The sequence below is a fragment of the Ipomoea triloba genome, chromosome 6, assembly GCF_003576645.1.
Source record: "Ipomoea triloba cultivar NCNSP0323 chromosome 6, ASM357664v1".
In the NCBI taxonomy this organism is placed as follows: Eukaryota; Viridiplantae; Streptophyta; class Magnoliopsida; order Solanales; family Convolvulaceae; genus Ipomoea; species Ipomoea triloba.
The window spans coordinates 20780983-20807521 of NC_044921.1; the positions used below are offsets into that span (position 1 = coordinate 20780983).

The window sequence follows — 26539 nt, forward strand, 5'->3', positions numbered from 1 at the left end:
TTTAATATTAAAAAGTTTTTAAAAGTTTATAAATGTTTGTCATACAGATATTTATAAACTCTTACAAAGTTTATGAAAGTTTAAAAGATTATAGTAAAATATACAAAAATTTTACAAAAGTCAATTAAAATCCATCACTTTAAAAGTTTTGAAAGTATTTAAAAGTCTTGATTGAATACACCCCCTTAGTTATCTTTTTTTTTCTTAACTTATTAAAGCATAAAGAGTCACGGATAAAACCATCCATAATAATAAAAATTATATTATTAGAAATATTTTTTTAAAGTTACAAAGAATAACGTTCTCTGTTTTTTTTATAGGGTCAGGATCCTGGACAGAAAGCTGAGTGAGTACCCTTCCCGCGCTTAGAGCTCTAGGGTTTAAGCTTTACTTCAAGAACCACCGGTACAGAGATCTTTCACGAATCTTGGACCATCAAATTTCGGTCTTTACCACAATGGAGGTGGAAATGGAGACTTCCCCCAGCAGCTTTGACCCCGAAGATCTCAGTATCAGACAGCGCTTTCGTCGATACGGGTAAGCAGTCTCGGAGCAATTCTCAGCTTTTTCCCCGACTCAAATCCTATTTCATTCAATTTCTATGGGATTCCTTGCTCGTTTAGCTTCTGCATTTCCATATCTACTTGAATATTGATGACTTTTCCAAATTAAATTACCATTAAGTTATAAGAGAGAGTTATTGGGTTGAACCTTTGCGCCTGGGGTTCCAGAGAAATTTTTTCCTTTGTTCTTCCAAACAGTCGCAAAGTGGGCTCTTGGTTTAGCTTTCAGGTGGCCTCCATTTATCACTGAAATGTGAAAAGAAATTCATTTTTTTTTTCATCTGTCAGACGGTCGGAGAAAAGAAAGAAACAATAGAAAAAACTAATTAAAGCTTTAGTCTTAAGTGCCAGAATTTGAGCTATGAAGTCCTTAAGATGTAAATCTGATTTTGGTATAGCCTATAGCAAATCGGATTTTATTTTTTAATTTATCCATACAATATAAAATGTTCTGGATAGCTACAGGTCTTCCATAGGAAATGTTCTTTATGTATATATTTGTGTGCATATTCACATGCTTGTTTGATTTCTGACATGCCTATCTGTTTTGCTAATGAAAATATTTGGCTCATGGTAAGCTAGACTTTTAGGGTATTCTTATCATGGATAAACATTTATCTATAAGTACCATATGCAGCAAACGGCATTCTCCTTCTAGCTTATCTCCGCACCGAGAAAAATCAGCTGATAGGTTAGCAGAGGTTAGGTCAAATTCAGCTCTTTTTCTGGAAAATATCAAGCAAGAAGTTGAAAGCCTTCATAGTGATCATGTAACAACACCTCTAAAGATGCAAAATGACACAAAATGGAGATCTTCCCTCGAGAGCCATGTAATTTCTGGGACAGATTTTAGTGTCGATGCCACTCGCCAAGGTGGAAGCATTTCCCTTATAACATGCAAGGAGGAGCATGATGCAGTGGTAGATGATGAGGGCACAACCTTTTCTTTATTTGCTTCGCTATTGGATTCAGCTCTTAAAGGTTCTCTTTACTTTAATATATCTATCTTATCTTTAATATTATATCTGCACAAAAAATGTTTTGAAAGTCTGATTCTTCAATTTGAGCATAATTCTTCCATCACTAGTTCAATCTTCAGATTGCATTAACATGTCCAATGCAGTTATATTGATGCAATACTCTTGCTACTAGGAAACTAGGAAAGAATATTAAAGATCCCAACTATTAGTTTCTTTATTATGCTGTCCTTGGTACTTTTCTTTATTTTTTTAGGAGATTCTATGAGACACTTATCAATAACACACAAAAGAGATTTTGAGAAGGAATCACATTGCAAAAGCTTCTTAATACATGTATCGTTTTTAAAAATCAAATCAGTTAACTGTGAGTTTTATTTTATTTTTGCCAGGGCTTGTGTAAAAAGTAATCATTCTCAGTTTTGCACTAAATATTTTGTTTTGTCAAGTTTATCACTCTGTTTAGTTTACTCTGAGAAATCAGAATATCTCAATGTTCAAGCTTGTCATCAGTAAGCTCCTTTTCTGCCATTTGCGTAACATATGCAATTTTCTATGACGCAGGGTTAATGAATATACCTGAATTGGTACTACAATTTGAGAATTCTTGCCGCAATGTTTCAGAGTCAATTAGGTGCCTTTCTTGTTCTAGATATAAATTTTTTTAATGATTCTATTTGCGATAAGGAAATATTGTAATTTACTACTAATATAATAGTTCCTTTGATTATCCTTTTGCATGACCTGTGGGCTAACATGAGCTTTTTCTTAAAAATTCATCTACGTATACAAGGTTGATTGAATAATGCTGTTGTTAGATGCACTAACTTGGTCAGGAAATTCTCAAATATGTTGTCCTTTGATTACTTTTCTATTCAGCATCTATGAGGGATCTGCTTGGGTCTAATATCATCGTTTTCCCTTCATTGAAAATGGAAAAAAAAATGCCCGTAAGGGTAGCCCAAGTGGTAAGAGAGTTACACCTGCAGCCGAGAGGTCGTGGGTTCGAACCTCAAGCTTAGCTAACCTAGGCTGGTTTACCTCCTTATGGTCCTCTGCCGGCTAGGGTCACAGGGCGAGGGTTTACTCACATACTCACCCAGTGAGGAGTGGGGTTTACCTCGTTAATCCAAAAAAAAAAAAAAAGAAAATGAAAGAAAATCATGCAGTAGTAATGTACTAGTCATCCTGCCAGTTCTTCTGTATGTAGTGCAACTGCCTAGGGTAAGATAAGGTATTAAAGTACTTTGAGATTTCATCATACCATGACATTGAAGCTCTCATGTATGCATGTGTATTTGTGCATGCATTTAACATGAATGTTTGAGTTGCTGGGTCCTGGTATTTCACTTTGTTGTGCTGTTAAAATTGCTGACTAGTAGTGCTTCTTTCTATTGTTTGATTGCTTCTTCAACTACTTTTTCTTTTAGATTTGGGTTCAGTGGAAGTCACAGAATTGTGGAGGACAAATTGATGAAGCAGAAAGCAAGATTCTTACTTGATGAGGCTGCATCATGGTCTCTCCTGTGGTACCTCTATGGAAAAGGCAACAAGTCTTTAGCCATCATCTGTATTACGCTTTGATATGTTCAAATTGATGTATAGGAAATACTTGGTTTTGTTTGTGCTTTTAGGAAGTGATCATGCATGATTACTTATTTGACTGACCTACAAATTACCATATTATTGTTTCCCAAGGAATTAAATGCATTTGAAGGTGCATGTGTGTGATTGCTTATTTGATTGCCTTCACACACACACATTATTGCTTCTCTTTGAATTATATGCCTTGTGAAGTGTATATATGCACACATGTATGTTAGATACATTCTTGAAAAGTTGGCACATTGTTGGTACTCCCGTTTTCTCGGCTGATGTCAGGCATCATTTATGCTATAATATTATTGAGTTTTGAATATGAATGTGCGGTCAGAATGTGATTTATTTTCTCTAGTCCATAAATGCTGCATCCAAATTTGCAGTATAAATATTTGAAAGTTTGAACTTTATAGTGATACAAATATGAACTTTTAGATTTTCTGATGCAATTATTGTTTGTGGAAATCACATTTTTTTTTTTATCTCTAAGTGATGCGAATATGGAAAAGTCATTCCCTCAATTGTTGGCACCTTCACTTTTGGTTCCTGGGTATCAAACAATACAGTGAAGAACTTATAATTTTAGGTCTTTTCGAGTCTAAGCATCTTTACACCAGCCATTGATGTCACTTCCTCACTCTAATTCCACTTGACATTACTCACTTGGGGGGCAAAAAACATCACTTTGGCCAAAATTGGATTCAACAACTGAAGTGCTATTTTCCCCTATTGTTTTATCTTCTGGTCTTGTATTTTGGCTCTATAACTACAATATTCTTTGAATTTCAAAATTCCCATATAAATGCTGGGATGTATGAATCTTCTAGTTATACAAATATGAACCTTAAGGTTCTCTGATGTAAATAATGTAATTATTGGTTTTATACTTTTATCTGCTGGTCTCGTATTTTGGCTGTCACTAGTAACATTCCTTGTGTTAATTTCATTATTCTTCATCTTCATGAAGGTTGGATATAATGTTTATATTTATTCACCCATTTTCTAAAATCTAATTATTTCTTCATTTTTTCACAGGAAATGAGGAACTCCCCAAGGATCTAATGATGGTGATGCACCTTCTGTTCTCAAGACACTTATGATTGTTAATCCTTGCTAATAATTTATGTACTTTCCTCGATATGTTTTTCCCTATTTCCTTTTCAATATCTTTATTATATCTTTTGCTGTTTACAGTTCCCAACAACTTCACATTTGGAGGCTTGCCAGTTTGTTAATGGAGATCTTACTGCACAGCTCTGCCTTCGGATCGTTCAGTGGCTTGAAGGGTTAGCCTCAAAAGCCCTTGATTTTGACAAGGAGGTAATGAAGCAGTGACACACATTTATTCTGTTTATTTATGATATTATCTATTTTTATGACCATTAGATATGAACATTTAGTTAATGTTGTAAAAATATCTTCCTAGTATACAGTCAAAGGTTTCTTTTAATTTTACTTTTACTGTTAAACTATCCCAAAGACTGGATATATTTTAAAGAAATGAATGTCCTGATGTGAAAACTTCCTTCAAATTCTTTTCTTTAGGGGAAGCATCCAAATGAAAGTCTTGTAAAGGAAAAATTCAAATTAAGTGTTGGATAGTGGCAGTTTAATCAGACATACTTGTCTTCATTTAGGCATTGAATTATGATATTTTGTTGGATCCATGTTGCTGAATCCATCTTAATTTTATATTGCAGGTGCGGGGTTCTCATATAGGTACATATCTCCCAAATTCTGGAGTTTGGCAGCAGACTCAACGCTTCATAAAGAAAGGTTCTTTGAATTCAAAGACAGTTAGTCATTTAGATTTTGATGCCCCAACACGAGAACAGGCTCAACTATTACCCGATGACAAGGTATTCTTACATAAAAGTAGTTGTGTGCATATTTGCATCATCAGTCTTTGCCATTTATCTTCTCTTGGATGACATATGGGTTTTATTCTGGGGATTTTAAATACATTTTTTTCTCAATATAACTATACAGAATTTAATGTAAATAGCCATAGTTTTTTGCCATTGACTCCCTCATGCTCTTCACTTTAGTTCTCTAATTTCTAATTTTATCAACTTTTATCTTCACTTAATTTCTTTGTGTGCATCTTCTTAATGGTAAATGACTACCTGGATAGTATGAGAATTGAGAAATATGTTGCAATTATATTTCTATTCCATGTATGCATTATTGTTGGTTAATTATTGTGGGGTGTTTTGCAATAGTTGGTGCCGTAGAAGTTTAAGTGATAAATTAGGAGTTCTCATATCTGAAATATAAATTTCTTGTGCCCACAGAAGCAAGACGAATCACTTCTTGAAGACGTTTGGATCTTGATAAGGGCTGGCAGACTGGAAGAAGCATTCAACCTCTGTCGTTCTGCTGGACAGGTAAGCCAATAGCTTGACAAATTAAATTTCCTTAAACATGCTTTTATTTCCTCAAGTAAATGGCTGTTTATTGTGATCTCAATTTTGTTGTAAACAGCCATGGAGGGCAGCTACTTTGTCTCCATTTGGACGGTTTGACCAGAGTCCCTCAATTGATGCCCTGGTAAAAAATGGAAAGACTAGGACTCTGCAATCCATTGAACTGGAAACTGGCATTGGTCACCAGCGACGCCTTTGGAAGTGGGCTTGTTATTGTGCATCAGAGGTAGATGGAGCATAAGTGTGAAATTTTCCCTGTTCAGTATATTTATTATAACTAGACTAGATTTGAATTCAGAAGAATATTAGGGATCATAAAATTTCCATTTGATCTCTGTCCATTCAGTGCACCTGGTCAGATTTTCCTCAAGTAATAATTTAATTTCTTTTATGTTGAAGCGAATTGCAGAGCAAGATGGAGGTAAATATGAAACAGCAGTGTATGCAGCACAATGCAGTAACTTAAAGCGCATTCTTCCAATTTGTACAGATTGGGAGGTATATCTCTTTCTTTCCCTTTTGAAAGCGCATTCTTTTATGTTTTTGTTTTGTTTTTGTTTTTGTTTTTTTTTTTGGTTTTTTTTTGTTTTGTTTTTTTTTTGTTTTGTTTTTTGTTTTGTTTTTTTGTTTTGTTTTTATTTTTTTTATTTTTTTTATTTTTTTTATTTTTTTAATTTATTGATATTTCAACATTTGGGTTGCCAATAGTGGTTTCTACCTACCACACATGGCCTCTTGAAGCAGGCATGTTAGAGGCTGTATCATCCTTTGAAAACCCAGTTGGTATATTAAGTTTCATGACTCTTGATTTATTCTCTTTTCCCAGTCTGCCTGCTGGGCAATGGCCAAATCATGGCTTGATGTTCTGGTTGATATTGAATTGACACGCCTGCAACCGGGTGGAAGAAATCAGTTCAAAAGTTTTGAAGAAGCACTTGACCAAAGTCTGGAACAGGAAAATGGTGCCTCTCAGCCAATAATGGGCTCAGATGGTTGGCCACTTCAAGTTGTGAACCAGCAACCTAGGCACATTACTGCGTTGCTTCAGAAACTGCATTCCAGGTAAACACATGGTACTTCTCTGTGGTTATTATTAGCAGTGACTCTTCCCAAGCTAATCATTTCCTTTTTAAAATTTGAATCTAACAGTGACACTGTGCATGAAGTTGTTGCACAATCATGCAAAGATCAGCAGAGACAAATTGAGGTAAAAATCTCAATGGAGGGGGCTTATGCATTGCATTTGAAACATAGTGTTGTGCATGGCTATCTGCATAGTTATCACGGCGTCGCCTAGTCGTCGACTAGGCGACAGAGACAGGACGCCTGGAGGCTTCGCCTCGCCTGAAAACGGTGAGGCAAGCTCCGGCGTCTTTGACCTAATAAGAATAGAGAAGAAGAAAGCATTTCAGATCTAGTGCGTCGACTAATGTCTCCCACAGCCGTCGCCGTCGCCCACCCATCGCCGTCACTGTCGCCCTCCCACCGCCTGAGTCGTCCTTCTTTCTTATTCTTTCCTCTTCTTCTTTCTTCTCCATTTTCTTTGGTTTTCTGCAGCTGCGACTGTTTTTCTTCCTATGGTTTTGGGTTATAAACTGCCAGCCTGCCACTTCTTTGGTCAATAATATCAGTGGGCAGGGGCAGTGGGCAGTGGTCAGTAGGCTAGGGCAGTGGGCAGTGGTCGGTAGGCTAGGCAGTGGGCAGTGAGCAGTAGGCTAGACAGTAGGCAGATGCAGTACAATTTATATGTTTAATTGTTTATATATATATATATATATATATATATATATATATATATATATATATATATTATAGTATTTTTTAACTTGTCGCCTAGTCGCCTAGGCGACATGGCAGTCGGGGGGGCGCCGCGACTTAACAGGGCGCCGTGATAACTATGGCTATCTGACTGTTTTAATTGGGCTGCTGACATTTGAACTTTCATTGCATTGCATTGCATCGTTTATGTAACTGAAGTTTGTCAACAGATGAATCTTATGCTAGGTGACATTCCTCATCTGCTAGATCTTATCTGGTCGTGGATATCACCAGCTGAATATGATGAAACTGTGTTCAGGTAAATTTTCTGCAGCTGAGCTCATTTTGTTGACTAATATTGTTGCATGTCCGTCTGCAAATTTTCTGCCATGTTCTACACTTCTGCACTCTGCTTTCTTATTGTCATACATAAGATAGTTATACATATGCCTATACTGCTTAGTCTGAGATTCTATTCAGTTAAGTTTATGCAGCAGAGCTCAATTTATGGACTTTGGTTCTTAGTCCTTGTGCAAATTTTATGCCATACTCTAGACTGCTTAGTCTGCATGGACTTTGATATATCTGCATTATCTTTAGTCTGATATTCTTATTCTCTTTACTAGCGTATTATCCATCTTTCTTTTATTTTATATTTAATCAATATTTTTGTAATGATAATGAGCAGTGCTCTCTGTCCTTGAATGTCAAAGTTGGTTCACAAAAGGGGTTTGTGTCTTAATAGAATGAATGTTACTTTTGGTTGTTGGTGGTCCTTGTTAACATGGAGATAATTATGTAATTGGTAGTTCTTGAACGTGTACCATTGTGTAATACTTAGTTGATTGAGAAGAATTCTTAAGTACTTATGGAGGACTATTCTTCCTCTACCAGGCCTCATGGTGATCCACAGATGATGCGTTTTGGCGCACATCTAGTGCTTGTAATTCGGTATTTACTTGCTGATCAGATTAACGATGTCTTCAGAGAGAAGATAATGACAGTTGGAGATCTTATTATTCACATGTAAGTGTTTCAACAAATTATTTATTTATTTATTTTTGCTTTGCATTCCAAAGAAAATATTATTATTGTTAATCCCAAGTTTTATTAAATTTTTCTTTTAGTTTTGTTCTGCACTCCTTCCTATCCTCTCTTGAGTGTCTTTTTTTCCCTTTTATTCTATCTGAAAGAACAGTTAAATATTTATGAATTAGTTGATTTTTTCCAATCTGTACATATATTTGCTCTTCTGAAATATTCTGGCTGATGTTATTTTAAAGAAAAGAAGATTACTGTTTCAAACGGTCAAACCACCTATCCATGAAAAAGAAGTTACTTTTTTAATTTTCTGGGCATAAAATTTTTTATCCATTAATTTACACCTGTCTTAAAATCTGCTTACTTATACTATTAATTAGTTTTTACATTACCCTTCGCCCCAAACTGTATTTTATGTCTGTCACTGTCACATTTTTGAGTTTTCTTAATAAATTAACTGTCACAGCTTTTTTTGGTAGCCATAGATATAACATTCTCACATTCTTTATGAATTTGAACTTCAGATATGCCATGTTTCTTTTTACGAATCATCATGAAGAGTTGGTTGGCATATATGCATCTCAACTTGCTGCTCATCGTTGCATCAATCTGTTTTTACATATGATGGAGTTACGTCTGAACAGCAGGTGATGAACAACACTGCAGACTTTCTGTTTTCTTAACCTTACCCATTTTCTTATGAATTGTCTTTTTTTTTTTTCAACTTTAATTTGCTATTTGTAGTTAGTAGGTTATCAGATGAGTGCATCTTATTGTTGTTTAGGTGAAAAAACAATTCTTGGGGTTGTTTTGGGTCAAAGTTCATCGATTCACTTTGTTAATCCCCAATATTGGCACTTAATAAACCGCGATTAGTCATAGCTGTAATGTCCTGTCAATCCTGTGCACTTTTTCAAGGGAAATTACACAAAACAGAGTAGAATGGATTATTCATTAAATGGCCTAATGTTGCTGTAATATTTATATAATTTAGTTTTATTGGATAAACAATTTCCTTTTTAGGTATATAATTTAGCTGCATAGAGTCAATTATGAGTCTTACTGCTTTGTGATACACCACCAGTAGACATGGTAACTCCTGAATAAGATTCCTACCAGTAACAAGGTTGTTTTAGATAAACAGAGTGATATGAAAGTCTATTTAGAAAATATTTAAAAGGCCAGAAAATGCATTCCTTTTTTATTACCTAACCAGTATGGATGATGAACATTTGGGAGCATTCCTTTGATCAATTATAGTTTCTTTTGTCCTTACTTGGTCCCTTATCAAATGTCTCATGCCCTTGCTCTTTCCACTGCCAACAGTGTCCATGTCAGATATAAGATCTTTCTTTCTGCCATTGAGTACTTGCCATTTACTCCGGAAGATGATTCAAAAGGCAGTTTTGAAGAAATCATTGAGAGGTTTTTGTTATTTTTCTGAAGCATAATTTATGATTCTATTACAACATTTATTTGTTACAAATGAGTTGGTAAACTCAAGAATGATTTTCTTGAGTGCAGGGTTTTATCAAGGTCCCGAGAAATCAGAGATGAAAAATATGATAGCACAAACAATGTTGCAGAGCAACACCGGCTGCAGAGCCTTCAAAAAGCTATGGTTGTTCAGTGGCTTTGTTTTACACCCCCCTCTACAATCAACAATGCAAAAGATGTTAGTGCCAAACTACTTCTTCGGGCATTGAGGCATAGGTATTTATTTACTTTTTGTTCCCTTCCAAATTTTTACATTTACCCAAGGGAACAATGATAGACTTTACATTTTGTAAGTGAACCATCACCAAGTCCTCTCTTGTTGTTTGGTGGATTACTTTCATTGTTCTTTTCCATAAAGTGTTTCTATGAATGTGGTTGGATATGTGCTGTCTTTATGTAATTGAAATTGCTGTAATCACTTCTGTAGCAATGTACTTTTCCGGGAGTTTGCTCTTATTTCAATGTGGAGGGTTCCAGCAATGCCAATTGGAGCACACACATTACTTAGTTTACTTGCTGAGCCTTTGAAACATCCAACTGAAGGTCTTTCCACTGACGATTATGATGCTTCCGCGAATCTGAGAGAGTTCCAGGATTGGGTATGCTTTTGTAATTGTTTACTAAGTTTGTTATCAGCTCCTGTATGCTGTGAGATAACACTCCTATTCTGTCATGTCAAACAGAATGTATACTACTCATGTGATGCTACTTACCGGAACTGGCTAAAAATTGAACTAGAGAATGCCGAAATTTCTCCACTTGAATTATCTGATGAGGAAAAGAATAGAGCAGTTACAGCAGCTAGAGAAACACTGCAGACTTCTTTGTTACTGCTTAAAAGTAAGTGAGCCTAAAGGATGTGAGATACATAATCACAACTGCCCTGACAATAAATTCTATATTTTTTCTCCAATAGATTTCTTCCTCACTTTCTAAGTGAACCTACACGATTCTGAGATTCCCTCTTTTTTTTTTTTTTTTTTTTTTTTTTTTTTTAATTCTTATTTTAATTTTCCATGTGTTTTAGGAGAAGAAAATCCTTGGCTGGTTCCAACTCAAGATCATATTATATATGAAACAGAAGAACCAATATTTCTGGAATTGCATGCTGTTGCAATGCTGTGTCTATCTTCAGGTGAATGTATGACTCCAGATGCCACCTTGTGTGCAACATTGATGAGTGCACTCTATTCTTCAGTAAGCGAGGAACAAGTGCTAAACCGTCAGTTGATGGTATGTTCCTACCCTTTTTTGAGAGATATCATAGATAATAAAAGATGTGAGGATACATTCTTTACTGTTTGTGCATGGATGTTGTATATGCTTTGTGCTTTTTTTTGAAGTGTTCATGTGACTAATTTGCCTGCTGTTTTTTGCATCTATAGTCCTTGTCTAAGGAAACGATAAATCAGAAAACATTAAATTGTTCATGCAGGTGAATGTCTCCATTTCATCTAAGGACAACTACTGCATTGAAGTTGTTTTACGCTGCTTGGCGGTAGAGGGTGATGGGCTTGGATCTCCAGAGCTCCATGATGGTGGTATTCTTGCTACAGTGCTTGCTGCTGGCTTCAAAGGTAAATGAAGGCAATTTTCCAGTTCTCTGAAAATTGGGGAAAAGAGGAGTTTCTAGAAAGATTTGTACAATGTAGTATGCACATCCTTCACCCAACTTCTGATTCTCATTAAAGTTCAAATTTTCACAATGCAGAAAGTAGTCCATAGAAAAGATAAATTGGAAGGAGAATACTCTGCATTAACTGGAAATGCATTATTGATGAATTGCTTATGGTTACAACTTTCAATATGCAATTATGATAGTGACTTGGCTTGATTTAATTTGGTTTCTTCAATGCAGGAGAGATGCTTCGTTTTCAAGCTGGAGTAACAATGGAAATCTCTAGATTAGATGCATGGTATTCTAGAAATGATGGCACTATCGAAAGCCCCGCTACATATGTAGTGAGGGGTCTCTGTCGCAGGTGTTGCATTCCTGAATTAATTCTCCGGTGTATGCAGGTAACCTAATATGTTGGAAACTCACACCCTCAATCCATTTTCTCCATATTATACTATCTGTTATGTATTGTTGAAATGTAAACTTTCAAATGCAACCATCTTTATTTCGGCTTTTGCCTTTTGGTCAATAAACCCATCTGTGTTTCTAAAACCATTTTTATAGGTTTCTGCCATGCTAATGGAGTCCGGCAAGCCACCTCAAAACCATGATGAGCTAATCGAGCTGGTCACTAATCCCGAAACTGGATATCTTAATCTGTTTAGTCAGCATCAGTTGCAGGTAAGACACGCTCTCGTGGTCCTCATGGAAATCAAGTTTAAATCGTTAAAAATTCCAAGCTTTTCTTTATTATATGAGCTTTCAGGGTTTTGTAATTAATTATTGCTTGAAAATGGTTGGGCTGTGTCTTTTCATTACATTTCATCTCATCTTCTAAGTTGTAATTGCAGATATTGAACCTGAAATTTGCTTCTTTATTGCAGGAATTTTTATTATTTGAAAGGGAATATGAAATTTACAAGATGGAGCTTGAGGAGTCCAGTAATTTTTTATCATGTATATACTGAATATTGGAAATTTGGAATTGTGAATTGGGATAGTGTAATATTAAAATTTAGCATATCAGTTACATGCCATTTTAACTATTCATTTTTAATGTCTTCTATCTATTATTTGCGAGTGGTCAATGAATCCATTGTTCTAACTTCTAAAATAAGATTTAACTAGCGACATTTACTTTTAAAATTATGTTCGTTTTTTTTTTTTTTTTTTTTTCAGGTTTTCATTAGGTAACCTTCTCATAATGTTGAAATGAAATTTAAATAAATTTGATGACTTGTTTCATTGTTGACCCATTCAAGCACATAAAATTGATACTCTCTCCTTCATCCTCACCACCATCATCACAGTTGCCTATTAATAATCTATATTATTAATAAAAATAAAATTTTTAATTTTAATTTTCTCTCTAAAACATATTATAATTCAATTTATTCGAAATTTAATAGCGAGTAAATTTATTTTACTAATAGCTTATGCGCCTATTTTTTTTTTGTATAAAATATAATAATAAATTTTCCTTTATTCTTCAATGCTGTTATAATAATTTGTAAACTATACACCACACTAAAAAATAATTCAGGACAAGAATGGATATAAATACGGAGTAACATCTTTAACGCAACAGTGGAAGTAGATCACTCCCTAGCCCAGAAATGCAGAGACTGAGGCCACAGAGTAGGGATTTTTCTTGAAAGGGCGGTTGCCCCTCTCTGTTGTGCCCATGATGATTTTCATTCCACAATTGGAAACCCTAACAGCCCTTTTCAGATAACATATACTACTACACTACACAATATTCCTTGTGTTTTTTCTTGATTTCTATCTGATCTGCAGTCTACTAAGGGCATCTTTATCAAATGGAGTTTTTTTTTTGCGGTTTTTGATATAATTTGCCTGTTTTCTTCTTGAGGCTGTGATGATTTCTTCCCCCACTGCACTTTCTGGGCTTTACCCTTTCGGGCATTGAGACGATCCACCCGTACCTTGGCGGGGCGACCCGGAATGCCGGTTCTTCGCAGCCATGGCGGCGATGGCTTCTCTTTTGCCCCGATAACTCAGATCTGAGCCTCTATCTTCTTCCGATCAATACCCCTCTCGTTTGGTTTCTTGGTATGGGAAAAGAAAGGAAGCGATTTATGCTTAAGCCATTATGCAATTTGTTAACCCTAACATTATTATGTTTTGTCATCAGCTTAGTAAATGGATACATGCAGTCATGTTAACTGTCTAAACTTTTAGTCTGATCTTGAGCTGATGAATGCAAATTCCTCATTTTCCACATGTTGATGAAAGGAACTTGGATCACTTTATTACAAGTTTACAACTGTTAGGGCAACCCAGCCAATATGGCTGGAAAGTTGGCTTGGTAATCAAGGTTCCAAGTTCTACTCTCAGTGGTGTTCATTCTTAGTTTGAACTGGTCAATTATGGTCAATTTAGGTTGTATTACGCCGTAGCGGCTTACAACTGTTGGCTTTATTTGTAGCTGTCTTAGTAAATAGCCTCTTATTTGTAGCTGTCTTAGTAAATAGCAAATAGCCTCTTATTTGTAGCTGTCTTAGTAAATAGCCTCTTATAGAATGTAATAACACAATTAAAAATAGCTCTTAGAAATGTATGCATTTTCAAGGGAGAATACTAGAGCCTGCAAATAAGGCTCTCATGCTCAGTCCTCACATGGCTTCTGGTGATGTCCTTAATAGTGCAGCACCCAGAAAGGGCCATAGTCAGCTCAAGTTCATTCTTTAGCATCTCTATTACTTGTCTTACCCCATGTTCTCCATTTGTTGCCAACCCGAAGAGTACTGGTCGCCCAATCTGCAGGGTATGTAAGAGGTGAAGAAAGAGCAGCATTGAATGAATTGGACTGAAAAGTCACAGAAAAAACAGTAATTTTACCAAAACTGCTTGTGCACCAAGGGCTAAGGCCTTAAATATATCTGTTCCTCGCCTCACTCCTCCATCAAAGAGCACCGGAACTTTTCCCTTGACAGCAAGAACTACCTGCAATCATGTACATCAGGAATGTGTCTGTTCTTCAGACAGGCTCTGGAATGGATACACAAAGTAAATCATATATTTTTTTAGCTCAAGCATAATGATGGTCAAATTTGTGAATGAAATGATAGCTTCCTCTTAGCAGGGCAACTAGCAACTTTCTTTCAAGCATCTGGTGTGTCCTGGTCAGTATATCCTTCCAAACTAAAGTAATAGTGAGATTTCACATGATGCAGACAAATCTCATGAGAAGAAAAGGAATTACCTCTTCAAGAACTGATATAGTGGCTGGAGTATAATCAAGCTGGCGAGCTCCATGGTTAGACACAATAATACCTGCAACTCCTACTTCCAATGCTTTTATTGCTGCAGAAAATATCATGTCGTAGTATAAGTAAGACTTGGATAAAGGTATAGACTTCAAGCAGTTATTCTAAAGATAAATGCTTATGATGCACTTTGTTAAAACTTAAAAGTAAAGATGTCAACGGGCCAGGGTGGGGGCGGAGAAGGGAAAAATCGTGTTAAGATTGAAATGTGAAGGAAATTAGACCTCTTGACAACAATGGGAAGGTTTTGAAACTTGGACTAAAGTGGGAAAAGAGCATTTGAGAGATGCCTTTCATGTCAGGGAGAAGGGAAAAATCGTGTCAAGACTGAAATGTGAAGGAAATTAGACCTCTTGACAACAATGGGAAGGTTTTGAAACTTGGACTAAAGTGGGAAAAGAGCATTTGGGAGATGCCTTTCATGTCAGAAACGCATTTCCCACATGCTTTTGTCCAAAGACGCAAGTGGGATTTGTTTGCGTCTCATGTATAATAAATCCAGACGCAAGTTCGACTTGCGTTTGTGATCAATATTTGAGAAACGCAAACGCTCTTTTCCCATTCTAGTCCAAGTTTCAAAATCTTCCCATTTTTGTGACAAAAATAATTTTATTCCCATTTCAGTATTTGACCTGGGAAAAATCTCCCCATCCCCGTCCCCACGGGTATTATCCAGGGACAGGGAATCCCTTACTCCGTTTACAACTTATAAAAAAGACAAAATTAAAATACATTTAAATAAATAAGTCATATATATTCATCTTTAACTTAAAGTACTACTAAAATTATATATTATATACTGAGTAATGCATATATATGTGTGTGTCGTGTGGCTAGAATGCTTATCTATGTATAGTTTCTGGGGCAGGGCGGGGTTGGTACTCCCTGTGTGTCGTGTGGCTAGAATGCTTATCTATGTATAGTTTCGGGGGTGGGGCGGGGTTAGTACTCCCTGTCCCTGCCCGGCAAGGAATTAGAAATTTCCTCCATCCCCACCCTTGTTCCCCAATTTTCATCCTCATCCCTGTCCACGTCGGGGCGGGGAGTCGGGTTCCCCATCGGGAATGAGTACAATTGACATCCCTAGTTAAGAGTATAGTTCAGCGCATTGTACATAATTCTAATAAGCTATTGATGGGAGAGCTGCATAGATTGCAGGGAGGAAACACAGTGCACAGGGAATGACCCTCTTTGATTCCTGCACTCTAGCAGAATGTCAGAAACCGGCACTGGTATATAATGATGACCGATGGAAAGCAAGTAAACAATCCAGCCGTTGTCAGACCAAGGATCCAGATGTTGGCAAATTTGAAACAAAGATTCCAGGGATCACTGGTATGGAGATGATCTTGGAGGAGATCTGCAAAGGATTGGTTGCAGGGGAATGGTGGGTTCAGATGATGTTGATCAACAAGTTACTTGTGAACTACCTGTGGACAGGTGCATTCCTACAAGTCACACAGTCCAGAATCCTGTAGTGAATCTAGCAATGCAGAGTTTGAATCTGCCTAACACGTAGGTAACTGTGGAAACACGTGGAATGCTAGAGAACGAGGACATGGAGTCCATGTCAAATGGCTAAGGGGAAATCACAAGATCAAACATGATATTGTATCAATTTTGAATAAAATTTTGATTGATTTCGTTTTAGATTAAGTCTAAACTTGTTTTATGCTTGTTTGTCTTTGCTCCTCATTAGTTTTCACTTTTCACTATATTTTTAGATATCTTTATACTATAATTATATTTCTTTATAGCTTTTCTTAATTTTCTTTCATTTTTTGTTGTTTTCTTTTTAATATTAATTTCCTCGCAACTTTCATTCGATACGAACAATAAAAACAGATTCTTCTTTTTGAAGGAGAATTATGGGCTGACCATCCTCATGAGTGAGTATCCCCTTGAGCAGAATAGGTAACTTTGTAATTGACTTTAACCAAGCTATATCCTGCATTTTTTGTAAGCAGCACAAAATAGTTATAAAGAAATTAAATTAATTTGATGGCACATTTTCATGCTGTTTTTGTGATATTTTTCCTGTGATGGGGCAAAGTTGATTCAAACACCTATATGAGCATTAAAGCCTGAGTGTTATTTGATCAGAAAGAAGTTTGAAGGTAAATGATGTTTGAGAATGAGTTTAATCAGAAATTTCGTTTTATTATTAGTCAAATCAGAAGTTTCCCTTGTGCCATTGTATTTAGATTTTAGAAGATTGAGTATACATTGTGAATTTATACCTTCCAACTGAGGGAACTGTCAAAAGTTGATGATGCATAGGCTTCAAGACCAGAGCCGCTGCCCTGCAAACAACAGATGATTGAATTCATAGAAGCTACTGTAAGGTGTTGTTCTTTATAAACTAAAAGACAAAAAGAGTTGAAAGAAAAATGAGATCAAGGAGCATGTGCATTCAAACATCCATAAACAGTGAGTCATATGAGTTTTATCCTTTATTAATGTCAAAACAGTTGTGTAGGATTCTGTAGTGTCTATGAGCTTATGCTTATGTACATATGAATGTGTTCTGTTCTGTGGATAACTGTTATTATTCTCAACTTTGGCATATAATGAAACCTTTCTTTCTTGTAATAGTGCTAAATTTGATTTGCACTCAAGCTGACTTCTAACATGATATTTGTAAAACAGAGCCTATATAAGAGGCGAGAAAACCTTGTTAAATACACTTACAGGGACAACTGCGGTGGAGATGAGCCCTTCAAAATTCTTTGATGGAGGTAAAACCAATCTGCAGCAGTTTTGGAGATAGATGATATTCATATGATAGGACAATAAAAGCAAGGTAATTAATTTTGTATCTCTAATCAGACTTCAGACTAGACATGAATGATCAATAAATTCTAGCTAACTTTGTGTTGTAATCAAGATAAGGATATAAGGTTTACTTGTTTTTTATGCTTGCTTCCCTTCTACCCAGTCTAGGAGTATCAACTGTAAGAATGATTGCCTTGAACCCATTCCTGTCAGCTCTTCTCACCATTAATTCTGTAATGTCCCTCCTTTTGTAAACCTTTTGTACAAGTTGAAAATAAGCTATTCAGAGGTGTTTTACATTGCAGCTTATGAATTCTCTTATGTGTGGTGTGGAAGGAGCATATATGGAGATTGTGACAAATAGGAAGAAGAGAATACATAGATCTGAAAGAAGCGAACAGCATTGCAGCTAGAGGCAACTTCCTCTATCGAGCAGGATGGGGAGAATGACAATCCCTATCACAATCAAGAGTGACTTTAACATTAACATCAGTTTTTAAGCGCACCAGCAGCCTAAGAGGACAAGTCTACGCGGCCAGAAGAAGGAACTTTAGTACCATTATGACGTCACATGCCGCTGCTGCTCTAGCTGTTGCAACTTCCCCTGCAAAATATTTCATTGCCTACTTGAATCAGAGCAACACACACACACACACCAAGTTAGGTAATAGAGCGGGTAACCCCCCTCCCCCGTCAAGATGGTTTGGTTTGATCTGGTTAGCTATGGCTTATGGGCAACTTAAGCTGGTTTACCTCTTTGTGGTCCTTTGCTGACTAGGATCACAAGGTGGGGTTTACCCAGTGCACACCCTCGGGTAGTGATTACGGGTTTCTCTTGTCACTTCAGAAAAAAAGTTAAGGTAATAGAGTAAGAAGCATACATACCATCAGGATGTGCAAGTTTATGCCTGTCAGTTGGGGCAATGATAATGGGAGCTGATGTTTTGTAACCCAGTATTGTGGTTGACATATCAATTCTGCTTACATCAATAAGAACTCTTGGCCGAATACTGAAACCAGTGAAATTTGATGTTCAGATTCAGATATAGCTAGCATTTTCAGTGTTGGAAGCAAACTGGATCAGAAGTGCTATAAAAACACACATAATTCTGTGAAAAGCTTCTTCATTATCTTTTAGTGTGTGCTGGTCCTCAGCTCCCCCAGCAAAGGACTCATAGTACATCTTTGGAAGGGCCTTCTTAGCAAGCTCTTGAAATTCCTTCACATTAACTGCTTTGCCTGCCATTTAATTTGTTTCTACAAAACATGCATGATCATTAGAACCAAATGATCTTGCCTGATTAGAGCAGTTCATTATATTGTATTCTGAATGAATTCATGTGAGTGAAAGAAGACAAAAACATTGAATTTGGTAAAACAGTAGAGTGTGCTGGTTTTCAAAAAAAAAGGTAGACTGTGCTTTGTCGGAATGATGACTTGTCTAACTGATGTTACCACTTACCAAGCGTAGCATTGTTGGCATGTAAGTGACACTCCATCCCCCCTTTGGATCATAGCTCAGAATGGGAGGATTTGCATGCTACGATACAGGAATGGCAATCATTCTTGTGTGGACCATATTATCAAATATGGAGTAATATACATTTTAGTACTATTAGTTTTGCGACTAATGGGCTAGTCAATAGCTGGTCAACACTATTTTAAAGTGAGTAAAAATCGTATGAACTATTTGAACAGTGTAATATAAGACAGAACAATAATGGTTTTATTAACAATACACCAGGAAAATAACTCTTAGAAGAAAAAGGTGAGTCACAAACGGACTACTTAAATACTAAGTCTCATCTAAAGATATTCCTAGACATGTAATGTCACTTTACCACAATTGATTCTTTCCTATTCAATATGAACGAAATAGCAATCGATAATATGAGAGAATAATAGTAAGAGACAAAAGATTTTAAGTGGAAAATCTCAATAAAATAAAAACCACGGGCAAGGTTAAAGGTGTTTCGTTATGAAGAAATTGTTACAATTTTTTCTTCTATATAGCAAAGAGGAAATAATAGAGAATTTCTCTCTTACTAAGGAAGGAAAGAACAACTACTAATGGAGAGATGTGAGTGATTTTGAGATGATGAGAATGATACATGGGTACTATTTATAGGTGGAGTTTATGATTCAATCTTGTAAATAACATAAAATTTGTGGTGTGAAATGTAATTTTTACCCTAATAATTTCAATATAAAATATAATATCTCTTCCTTGATCAGTCATCATCTTGTCTAATTTTTTTTATCTTCCACTTTTGACTATCATGACATCCGCAGATGGCTTTGTGGTCTTCATGAAAATCATAGCCCTTTGAATTATCTTTCCACCAGTTCAAGAATCTCTCAATTTGGGTATTCCTACAGTGAAATATGACCAAAATATGAGCAATTGCTAAATAGGGTGAGAAATGGGGTACCCCTGCCTTTCTATGCTGTTTTTGGCCATTTTACCTTCAGATCGAAACTTTGGAGGTTAACATAAGAGTTGTAGTCTTTTGAGTCTTCTTTCCAATGCCACAAGAATCGCCTGATTCGGACGTTCCTACGTTGAGATATGATCAAAATACTGGACTCTCGACAAGTTGAGCGAGAAATAATATGTCATGCTATCCTGTCCTAATTCATTCTTCCATAATTATATTTTTACAACTTTGATTGGGCTGCTATTAGCACTTTGGATCTTCACCAAACTCCTAGTTAGATCGAACTGATACATCATTCTAAGCTGATTGGTCAGGCTCAAGTATCTCACCCAACAAGTACACAAATAATGTACATTATTTAGCACACAAATGATGTACTTTTAATATATTAAAAATGTACATTGTATTCATGAAAAATACATTATTTGAGTATTGAAGGTATATTATTTTGTATAATGTACATTCAAATTGGTAACAATTAAATATATAGATCAAAACTGTCATTTTGGTGACATCATCGAACAAAAATTTGGTATTTGCTCAAAGAAATAATTAGAGAAACATTGATGAGAATTGGGAGGGAGTGGGTGTTAAAAAAGCTAGAATTGAGCTCCCCCCGTCGCTAGCCCAGAAATGGAGAAACAAGTGAGGCAACACAGAGAGTTGGGATTTTTGTTGAAAGGGCGGTTACCCCTCTCTGTTGTGCCCATGAATATATGATTTTCATTCCACAATTGGAAAACCTAACCTAACAGCCCTTTCTTTTCATAAAACAAACAACATACTACTGTCTGATCTGCTGTCTACTAAGTATGTTCACATTCAAACCTAGCTAGCTAGCTGTTCTCATATAATATAATTTGCGTCTTTCTTTCTTGAGGCTGTGATGATTTCTTCTCCCACTCCACTTTCTGGGCTTTACTCTTTCGGGCATTGAGACCATCCACCCGTACCTTGGCGGGGCGACCCGGATTACCGGTTCTTCGCAGCCATGGCGGATCTGGCTTCTCTTTTGCCCCTTCAACTCAGATCTGAGCCTCTATCTTCTTCCAATCACCACCCCTCTCGTTTGATTTCTTGGAATCATCGTTGCTGTAAGCCCTAGGCGCTAGTCGAGCTGTCAGAGTCGAGCTGTTAGTGTGTAGGTGTATGTATATATATATATAATGAAAAAATTAGTAAGGCCGAGCCGACGAGATTAACGCAGTTAACTAATCGAAATGAACGAGTTAACTCAGTCAAGTTAGGCCCTAGGTGGCCGAATTAGTCGCTAGGCGGGCGTTTAGGCGGCCGATCGTGAGAAATCGGCATGGTCTAGGGCGCCTAGTGCCTAGAGTCCTAGATTGATTTTTGCAACAGTGCTTGGAATTGAAAAGAAAGTAATCACTTTATAATTAGCCATTATGCAATTTGCTTAGTAAAATGGAAACATATAATCATGTTTAACTGTCTAAACATATAATTAGCCAAAGACCGTGTGGTCTAGTGACACTCAGTGTCCCGGTTTAAACTCCTTCATGTATGATGGGAGTGGTTTCGAGCACCAACCTTCAGTAGGTTGAGAAAATAGCTCTGAACAGATACTACATTGTAAGTTTATAACAAAGTTAGTAGTACTCAAAAAAACTGTCTAAAGTTCTAAACCTTGAGTTGATGAATGCAAATTCATCATTTTTCTCATGTACATGAAGGGAACTTGGGATCACTTTATTACAAGTTTACAACTGTCTGGCTTTATTAGTAGCTGTCTTAGTAAACATAGCCATAAGAAATGTATGCATTTTTGGGGAAGAAAACTAGAGCCTGCAAGCAAGGCTCTCATTCTCAGTCCTCACATGGCTTCTGGTGATGTCCTTAATAGTGCAGCACCCAGAAAGGGCCATAGTAAGCTCAAGTTCATTCTTTAGCATCTCTATTACTTGTCTTACCCCATTTTGTCCCTTCGCTGCCAGCCCGAAGATTACTGGTCGCCCAATCTGTAGGGTATGTGAGAGGTGAAGAAAGAGCAGCATAGAATGAATTGGACTGAAAAGTCACAGAAAAAATAGTAATTTTACCAAAACTGCTTGTGCACCAAGGGCTAAGGCCTTAAATATGTCTGTTCCTCGCCTCACTCCTCCATCGAAGAGGACAGGAACTTTTCCCTTGACAGCAAGAACCACCTGCAATTGTATAGATCAATAGCGTGTTTGTTCTTCACATTTCCACTCTAGAATGGATACACAACATAAAGCATAAATTTTGTTTAGCGCAAGCATAGTGATGGTCAAATTTGTGAATGAAATATGATAGCTGCCTCTTAAAACCCATCAGGGCAACTAACAACTTTCTTCCAAGCATCTGGTGTGTCCTGGTCACTTATGGTCCCAAACTGAAATAATCGTGAGATTGCATATGATATGATGCAGCCATATCTCATGAGAAGACAAGGAATTACCTCTTCAAGAACAGATATAGTGGCTGGAGTATAATCAAGCTGCCGAGCTCCATGGTTAGACACAATTATACCTGCAACTCCTACTTCCAATGCTTTTATTGCTGCAGCAAATATCATGTCATAGCATAAGCAGACTTGGAAAAAGATATAAACTTCAAGTAGTTATGCTAAGCTCTTCTCACATTAGTCAAAGGCCACAACCCTATGGTGAATCTAGCAATGAAGAGTTTGAATCTGCCTAGCACACAGGTAAGTGGAAACGAGAGGAATGCTAGAGAATGAGGACATGGAGTCCATGGCAAATGGCCAAGGGGAAATCACGAGATCAAACAAGTTATTATATCAGTTTTGACAGATTTCTTTTTTGATTAAGACTAAACATGTTTTAGGCTTCTTTATCTTTGCTTCTCATTAGTTTTCGTTATATTTTTAAATATCATTATGCTATAATAATACAGCGTATTTCTTTATAGAATTTCATACTTTTCTTTCATTATATATGAACAATAAAAACAGATTCTTTGAAGGAGAATTATGGGCTGACCATCCTCATGAGTGAGTATCCCCTTGAGCAGAATAGGTAAATTTGTAATCGACTTTAGCCAAGCTATATCCTGCATTTTTGGTAAGCAGCGCAAAATAGTTATAAAGAAATTTGATGGCACATATACATGCTGTTTTTGTGATATTTCCCCTGTGATTGGGCAAAGTTTATTCAAACACCTAACCTCTTGAATGAATGTTGTTCAATCAAAAAGAAGTTTGAAGGTAAATCATGTTTGAGAATGACTTGAATCAGAAATTTCTCTTCTTTTTATTAGTTAAATCAGTTTTTTCCCTTTTAATCTTAGTTGAATCAGAAATTCCCCTTGTGCCATTGTATTTAGATGATCAAGTATACATTGTGATTTTATACCTTCCAACTGAGGGAACTGTCAAGAGTTGTCGAAGCATAGGCTTCAAGACCCGAACCACTGTCCTGCAAACAATAGATGATTGAATTCATAGAAAAAGTTGCTGTTAGATGCTGTTCTTTGTAAACTAAACGGAAAAATGAGTTGAAAGAAAAATGAGATCAAGAACAGTTCATATGAGTTTTATCCTTTCTTGATGTCAAAACAGTTCTGTAGGATTATGCAGTGTATATGAGCTTATGTACAGTTGAATATTTTCTGTGCTGTGGATAAAGCTTTGGGTTCTTAACAAAAACATGCTTAATTTGATTGGCAATAAGTCTTACTTCCAACATATGAGTAAAACAGCGCCATAAGAGATGAGAAAACCTTTTTAAATACACTTACAGGGACAACTGTGGTGGAGATAAGCCCTTCAAAATTCTTCAATGGAGGTGAAATAAATCTGCAATTTTGAAGATATATGATGTTCATATGGAAGGACAAGAAAAGCAAGGTAAGTTTATATCTCTAATCAGTAATCAGACTAGACATGACTAAACAATAAATTCTAGCTAACTTTCTTTAGTAATCAAGATTAAGGATATGAAGTTTACTTGTTTTTTATGTCTGCTTCCCTTCTTCCCAGTCTAGGAGTATCAACTGTAAGAATGATTGCCTTGAACCCATTCTTGACAGCTCTTCTCACCATTAATTCTGTAATGTCCCTCCTTTTGAAAACCTTTTTTACAAGTTGAAAATAAGCTACCAATGTATTCAGAGAAGTATTGTTTTACATGTTGCAGTTTATGGATTCATAGATATGGAGATCGAGACAAAAAGGATGAAGAGAATACATAGATCTGAAAGAAGCGAACAGCATTGCTGCTAGAGGCGACTTCCTCTATCGTGCTGGATGCTGAGAATGACAGTCCCTATCACAATCAAGAATTCAAGAGTGACTTTAACATTAACATCAGTTTTAAGCGCACCGGCAGCCTAAAAGGACACTACACCGGAAGAACTTTAGTACCATTATGACGTTACTTGCAGCTGCTGCTCTCGCTGTTGCAACTTCCCCTGGAAAAAGATTTCACCGTCTTCTTGAGTCAGAGCAACACGCCAACTTCAACTAAACTAAGCTAATCGAGTAAGAAGCATACCATCAGGATGTGCGAGTTTATGCATGGCGGTTGGGCCAACCATAATGGGAGCCGATGTCTTGTACCCCAAAATTGTGGTTGACATATCAATTCTGCTCACATCAATAAGAACTCTCGGCCGAATACTGAAACCGGTGGGGAAGTTGATGTTCAGATACATGTTGAGCATAGAATATATAAACATAAATGTGCAATCCAACTATCAGCTTAAGCTTTTAGTTGAGATGGAGCACATGTTTCAATTATACAGACTCTGATGAAAGCAAACTAACTATTAGCTTAAGTTTTTGGTTGAGATGGAGCACATGTTTCAATTATACAGACTCTGATGGAAACAAACTAACTTATCAGCTTAAGTTTTTAGTTGAGATGGAGCACATACTTCAATTATACAGACTCTGATGGAAGCAAACTAACTATCAGCTTAAGTTTTTAGTTGAGATGGAGCACATACTTCAATTATACAGACTCTGATGGAAACAAAATAACTATTAGCTTAAGTTTTTAGTTGAGATAGAGCATATGTTTCAATTATACAGACTCTACTGGAAGCAAACTGGAAACCAGTGATGCATAAGAGGTATAAAAACTCACATGATTCTTTGAAAAGCTTTTTCATTATCTTTTAGTGTGTGCTCATCCTCAGCTCCCCCAACATAGAAGTCATAGTACATCTTTGGAAGGGCTTGCCTAGCAAGCTCTTGAAACTCATTCACGTTAACCGGTTCACTCGCCATTCGTTCTACAAAACATGACCGTTTATTTATTAGTAGCTTGAAATTAATAGTTTGATAGTTCGTTCATCTGATTGAGATTCAAAATAGTTTGAATATCACAAAAAGTATACATGATCCAAGCAAGAAAGGGGAAAAGGAGTTGTGCAATGCCCAGTGATCTTGGATGATTAGATCAGTTGATTATATTCTGAACCAAATCATGTGAAAGAAGAAGAAAAAAAGCAATGAATTTGGGTAAACAAACAGTAGAGTGTTACCTGCAGAGAAGGTTGATGATAAGAGTGGAGTTGACAGAGAGGAATGGTAAGCAAAGTGGGTGCTTTGTCGCTATTATTCAGTGCCAGTGGTACGTATGTATCCATGGCCTAATGGACTTCTGTGATGTTAGTAGCCGCCTGCCGGCAAGAATGACCTTCCCAAGGCGTCTGTTGTCGTTGCACACAATATAATCCGAGTAATTCTACATGTACTCTACTCTCATTTTACTCCTTAGGATTCTGTTACAATGTAGACATGATAACGAAGTACAAAGAGTCAACAGTTATTTAGGCTCGAACTCACTCTCATCCCATTCATATGGGAGTGTAAACCAGGTACCACTAGACCACAAGATCTTTTAACATATGATAATATATTTGATTTACTGCTAATTAAACTTAAAAATTATCATTACTACCAAAAACATGAGACCAAGGAGTTGTTGGGATTTGGAAAAAGTCATTGACCTGCGTGGCATGTCATTTTTCGCATGTGAAATTGCGAATGTCATTTTGAGACAGGAAATACTACTTCTACGCGTAAATTTTACTCTCTCATAAATTAGTAATATTTGATTAGACATGTTCGTTGCGACTCGTGAGATTAATAATTGTTCAAATTGAATAACATCAATTTCTATAATAATTTAATATGTACAAATTATTCCGTACATAACTTTAAATAGTAACAACAAATTTTTCTCGTGACTCAAAAAAGAGTACTTATATCATCATAGATGGTTTACAAAAAATATATTATGACTGTGGATCTTGGATGAGTTGAGTCAATGAACAATTTTATTTTAAGGTAAATATTAAATAGTAATTTCCAACCAGACTACTATCATATAAGAAAATCTCTACGACAATTGAAAGGTGAACTCCGGTTTACGAACCAAACATACATTTTCCTGTTCATTTGTTTTTTATGGACAAGCGAACTTGTCAAGGGAATTGTTTTTTGGTATATAGGTTTATTCCATATTCTGAAAATTTATATATATATATATATATATACATACATATATATATATATATATATATATATATATATATATATATATATATAT

At 36.2% G+C, this 26539-nt stretch overlaps 3 protein-coding genes and 2 long non-coding RNA genes across 8 annotated transcripts; 3 read left to right on the forward strand and 2 right to left on the reverse strand.

Moving 5' to 3' along the window:
* Window positions 1-319: 319 nt before the first annotated feature.
* LOC116022711 (nuclear pore complex protein NUP107) lies at window positions 320-12573 on the forward strand. Its single transcript, XM_031263546.1, has 24 exons — window positions 320-537; window positions 1201-1544; window positions 2105-2174; window positions 2971-3086; window positions 4175-4206; window positions 4334-4459; window positions 4840-4998; window positions 5434-5526; window positions 5624-5791; window positions 5965-6063; window positions 6392-6627; window positions 6715-6772; window positions 7554-7642; window positions 8218-8349; window positions 8889-9011; window positions 9691-9789; window positions 9889-10077; window positions 10289-10460; window positions 10545-10701; window positions 10889-11094; window positions 11297-11438; window positions 11720-11880; window positions 12044-12160; window positions 12364-12573. Exons 1-24 carry the CDS (start codon window positions 458-460, stop codon window positions 12445-12447), a joined length of 3252 nt encoding a protein of 1083 aa, XP_031119406.1. The 5' UTR covers window positions 320-457; the 3' UTR covers window positions 12448-12573.
* A 1472-nt stretch (window positions 12574-14045) lies between these two features.
* Window positions 14046-18810, reverse strand: LOC116022435 (peroxisomal (S)-2-hydroxy-acid oxidase GLO4-like). Its single transcript, XM_031263163.1, has 11 exons — window positions 18648-18810; window positions 18430-18554; window positions 18102-18148; window positions 17923-18000; window positions 17676-17800; window positions 17461-17518; window positions 17010-17072; window positions 16648-16717; window positions 14706-14806; window positions 14342-14446; window positions 14046-14260 (listed from the first exon to the last, which is right to left on the reverse strand). Exons 1-11 carry the CDS (start codon window positions 18788-18790, stop codon window positions 14081-14083), a joined length of 1095 nt encoding a protein of 364 aa, XP_031119023.1. The 5' UTR covers window positions 18791-18810; the 3' UTR covers window positions 14046-14080.
* LOC116022436 lies at window positions 14251-18586 on the forward strand. 2 transcript variants are annotated; one of them, XR_004099192.1, is made up of 2 exons: window positions 14251-17572; window positions 17850-18586. It is a non-coding gene; the product is annotated as an uncharacterized LOC116022436 (long non-coding RNA). The 2 variants fall into 2 exon arrangements; XR_004099193.1 differs by having other exon boundaries at window positions 17881-18586.
* A 2786-nt stretch (window positions 18811-21596) lies between the features above and the next one.
* On the reverse strand, window positions 21597-25610 carry LOC116022434 (peroxisomal (S)-2-hydroxy-acid oxidase GLO4-like). Of its 3 annotated transcripts, none has more exons than XM_031263160.1 (12): window positions 25470-25610; window positions 25070-25217; window positions 24476-24600; window positions 24346-24392; window positions 24170-24247; window positions 23930-24054; window positions 23721-23778; window positions 23336-23398; window positions 22964-23033; window positions 22420-22520; window positions 22040-22144; window positions 21779-21958 (listed from the first exon to the last, which is right to left on the reverse strand). In XM_031263160.1, the coding sequence occupies exons 2-12, from the start codon at window positions 25210-25212 to the stop codon at window positions 21779-21781; spliced, it is 1095 nt and encodes a 364-aa protein (XP_031119020.1). In that variant the 5' UTR covers window positions 25213-25217; window positions 25470-25610. The 3 variants fall into 3 exon arrangements, with proteins under 3 accessions (XP_031119022.1, XP_031119020.1, XP_031119021.1); XM_031263161.1 differs by lacking the exon at window positions 25470-25610 and adding an exon at window positions 25363-25455; XM_031263162.1 differs by lacking the exon at window positions 25470-25610 and having other exon boundaries at window positions 21597-21958; window positions 25070-25212.
* Window positions 22515-24792, forward strand: LOC116022437. The gene is made up of 2 exons (XR_004099194.1): window positions 22515-23829; window positions 24119-24792. It is a non-coding gene; the product is annotated as an uncharacterized LOC116022437 (long non-coding RNA).
* Window positions 25611-26539: the final 929 nt, after the last annotated feature.

Excerpts from the sequence above, each read along its gene's own strand:
- LOC116022711 (XM_031263546.1), top strand. The coding sequence starts at position 458 with ATGGAGGTGGAAATGGAGACTTCCCCCAGCAGCTTTGACCCCGAAGAT. Across the intron at positions 1,545-2,104 it reads ATTGGATTCAGCTCTTAAAG|GGTTAATGAATATACCTGAA; the intron begins GTTCTCTTTACT and ends TCTATGACGCAG. Across the intron at positions 3,087-4,174 it reads GTGGTACCTCTATGGAAAAG|GAAATGAGGAACTCCCCAAG; the intron begins GCAACAAGTCTT and ends ATTTTTTCACAG.
- LOC116022435 (XM_031263163.1), bottom strand. The coding sequence starts at position 18,790 with ATGGCAGGCAAAGCAGTTAATGTGAAGGAATTTCAAGAGCTTGCTAAG. Across the intron at positions 18,555-18,647 it reads GAAGCTTTTCACAGAATTAT|TATTCGGCCAAGAGTTCTTA; the intron begins GTGTGTTTTTAT and ends CACTGGTTTCAG. Across the intron at positions 17,073-17,460 it reads TCTCCACCGCAGTTGTCCCT|GGCAGCGGCTCTGGTCTTGA; the intron begins GTAAGTGTATTT and ends TGTTGTTTGCAG.
- LOC116022434 (XM_031263162.1), bottom strand. The coding sequence starts at position 25,212 with ATGGCGAGTGAACCGGTTAACGTGAATGAGTTTCAAGAGCTTGCTAGG. Across the intron at positions 24,248-24,345 it reads CTGCAAGTAACGTCATAATG|GGACTGTCATTCTCAGCATC; the intron begins GTACTAAAGTTC and ends TGATTGTGATAG. Across the intron at positions 22,145-22,419 it reads CTATATCTGTTCTTGAAGAG|GTGGTTCTTGCTGTCAAGGG; the intron begins GTAATTCCTTGT and ends ATACAATTGCAG.